Below are 3,281 nucleotides of genomic sequence, written 5' to 3'. Positions count from 1 at the left end.
TAAAGTATAATAGTATAAAGTATATCAATAAAGTATAATTGAGTTACAATCAAGGTTCCCACTACAGGAAAATATAAGAAGGGTAAAAACAGAAGATGTGAGAGATTACACTGATTAATATAGATATACACACACTACTATATCGCAGGAAGTTACTTAAATATTGTGATACATTTTATAGTGGCAAGTTTAATTAATATAAGCAATCTACACAATTCAGAAGCCCTTGATATTTAATAAACTTATTTTGAACCTGTCTTATGAAACACTAGTGATTACATTTAATCTAATGTCATTTAATTTAAAGACATTGAGTTATCTGGAAAATTAGTGGAAATTTTCATTTCATTTGCATGTTTATACACTCTCAGGGCACATTAAATGTCATTTTTGCAGGGAGTCTATATGTGAGTTTATCTGTGAGTGATTGGAAGGGAGATGGAAAGAGGAAAGGGAAGAGAGAAGAGGAGAGATTTCATCTGAGCATGTCGGAGTTGTCTTCTAGGTTTAAGCAGTTTTTTACCCTCCTGGTTAAAGGTAAGAACTATTTTTTACCAAATAGTTCTTACCTTTAACCAGTTAGTAAATCTTTTATTCCATCTACATCCAAGTAGAATTAATTATTGTTCTACGTGTGGTAGAGGAACGAAGAGAAATGAAACATTTTCAAAAATGAGAGTGATGAATAGGCTTTCTTGAAGCATTGGGGAAATCTCCAGGTGGTGACGAGATCACCTACTACTTTAATTGTTCTCGTTGAGTTGACGTGTTCTGTCTAAAGAATGTATGTTCTAACATTAGTTTAAAAAAATAAGTTACTCACAGGCTGGGTTGACCAGTGTTTCAGCCACTCCAAGTAAAACGTACTGAAGAAACAGGTAGAAACAGGGCATGGAGGAAACAGTGAGAACTTTGCCTAAAAGAAGCTGCTTCACCGGAGGGAAGTGTTTTCTGTGTATTTCAAAGAAGCCGGCTACCATCACAGAAAATGCAGCAGAAAGATTGCCAGCAACTGAAGAAAAAGAATGCAAAAGAAAAAAAAAATTAAAGAAAGAAAGAGCTAGAAATCAGTATAATAGGCCACAGCATTTCTTATACATTGACATTAGGGGATGTTTCCTCAACATTTTTTTGCCCTTGGAGTACTGAGACACCAGTTGACTGTGTTGTAAGGGCCACCCGGTGCTGGTGTTCTGGCCTCAGAAAGGGCTGAACTGACTCCAACGAGGCCTGATTTACTGGTTATATGATCTCAAGCCAGTAACTTAAGCTCATTATCACTTTCCTCAGCTCTAAACTGGGCTTAATAATGCTTACTGTGTAAGGTGGTTGTGAGATTGAAATAAGACAACTAGTAACCATGGGGGGTTGGTTCCAGGACCCACTGAGGACACCAAAATATGGGATGCCCAAGTCCCTGATAAAAAAATGACATAGTATTTGCATGTAACCCCTGCACATCCTCCCATATACTTCAAATCATCTCTAAATTACTTATAATCCCTAATACAACATAAATGCTATGTAAATAGTTGTTATACTGTACCATTTAGGAAATAATGACAAGCTAAAAAAAATTTGTACATGTTCTGTACAGAAACAACTATCCATTTGTTTCTCTGAATATTTTTGATGTGAAGTTGGTTGAATCTGCTGATGTGGAACCCTAGGATTTAGCAGCAATTATTATTGAACACAAAGAAGTGGTTTTGAACTTTTATCCTCAGAAAAGATATATAATTCTAGATAACTTTTTTTAGATATGTATGAATCAAAAATGATTTGCAGAAAGTTTAAAATAAAATTATCTCTTCATGTCATTTTAATTATTATTTTAAAAATGGTTCTGACATAACCTTAAGGCATTATCAGTCCTTGGTTTTCTGTCATTTCTCTAATCATATCAGAAAAAGCAAAGCAGCTATTAGAGAATTAAAGACTAGAAACTTTTGCTTAGGAAAATACTTTTTGAAGAGTTGTATTAGCTAGGCATAAATAAGAATATAAATGGAAACAATTATTCGGATAGTGGTCAAACTCTTCCTTTTACTTTTAAGGAATTATTTGGGAAATTTTTGAGTCAGGATTTTGTTACAGAGTCTATATCTACTGTAACCATTCCATTTCTCAATTTATCATTCATATTACTGGACTTAATCCTATCGTGAGAGCAGAGGCAAACTTTAGCTTGATGGAATTTACTTGAAATTTAGAGATAGTCACATTTTGCTAACTTGAATAAAATTTTAGATAAGGCAAAGCTTTCAATTCAGGAAAATCAATCTAATGTTTAAATAGCTCACTGTTTGTTTTGGTTGATAGAGAAACTGGTACGCAAATTTTTTGATTATATTTCAGCATTAAAATGTATTCATAAGGACTGCTCTTTACTGGGTCTCCAAGAAATGGAAAGTGTAAAAAGTGAGTAAACCGGAATAACTGTTCAAAAATTTGAGGAATTTTTAAATTTATTACTGTTTTAAATTAAGTTCTATAAAGGTGCATTCAGAGTGAAGTAGAGATTTTGGTCCTGTAAACAGCTCATATAAAAAAGTATGAATTTCACATATCTGCTTTTAAGATCAAATTTATCACATAATCACATTTATCTAAATTACTTGGCACATTATAAACTCATCAGAAAGAGTGCTAATACGTCAATTCAATTTAATGTTTACTCTGTTCCTGCTGCATGCAAGGGAGTATGCTAGGCCCAGCGGGGGATAGAAGATTAAAAAGGTCTGTTCTCAGTCACTGCACACTCGTATTCTATTGGGGAATATAAGAAGAATTTATTGCTAGTTGGAGAGAGGAAAGACAGCATTTTATGCTTTAAAGAAAGAAGGATTTCAGTAAGAAAAGGTGAAGGCAGCACAGATGGCAAAGGCACAAAGTTGCGGAAACATCAGACAGATTTTCAGGACGGCTAGAAGCTCAAGGTATTTGGGAATCAAGGGAGAAGATAGATTGAGGTCAGATCATAAGGGGCATTTAATACACTCTTGAGGGAATTTGGAAATTATTCTGAAGATAATAGAATCACTGAAGATTTTAGGCACAAGCGAAACGATTAGAATTGTCATTTAAGATGATTATTCTAGATGTCATATATTGGTTGTTAGAATAGGAAAGATATTGGAGGTAGGAAGATTGGAAGTTATAAAAATAACACCAGTAAAGTATAATGGGGTTTTAAGTTACAATTAGGGCTTCCACTTCAGGGAAATATAAGGAAGGTGGAAACATAAGATGCTATAGAGTCCACTGATAAAACCATAGCA

At 34.0% G+C, this 3,281-nt stretch overlaps 1 protein-coding gene across 1 annotated transcript in view; it reads right to left on the bottom strand.

The window, feature by feature from the left end:
* Positions 1 to 3,281, bottom strand: part of SLC15A5 (solute carrier family 15, member 5) — a 100,088-nt gene that overhangs the window by 28,434 nt on the left and 68,373 nt on the right. The window contains exon 6 of the mRNA XM_012662775.1: positions 824 to 1,012. Within this exon, the coding sequence (XP_012518229.1) occupies positions 824 to 1,012 (189 nt within the window). The remainder of the gene's footprint in view (positions 1 to 823; positions 1,013 to 3,281) is intronic.

The sequence above is a fragment of the Propithecus coquereli genome, unplaced genomic scaffold (genome assembly GCF_000956105.1).
Source record: "Propithecus coquereli isolate 6110/MARCELLA unplaced genomic scaffold, Pcoq_1.0 Scaffold78, whole genome shotgun sequence".
NCBI lineage: Eukaryota > Metazoa > Chordata > Mammalia > Primates > Indriidae > Propithecus > Propithecus coquereli.
This window is presented reverse-complemented; position numbering and strand designations above follow the sequence as displayed.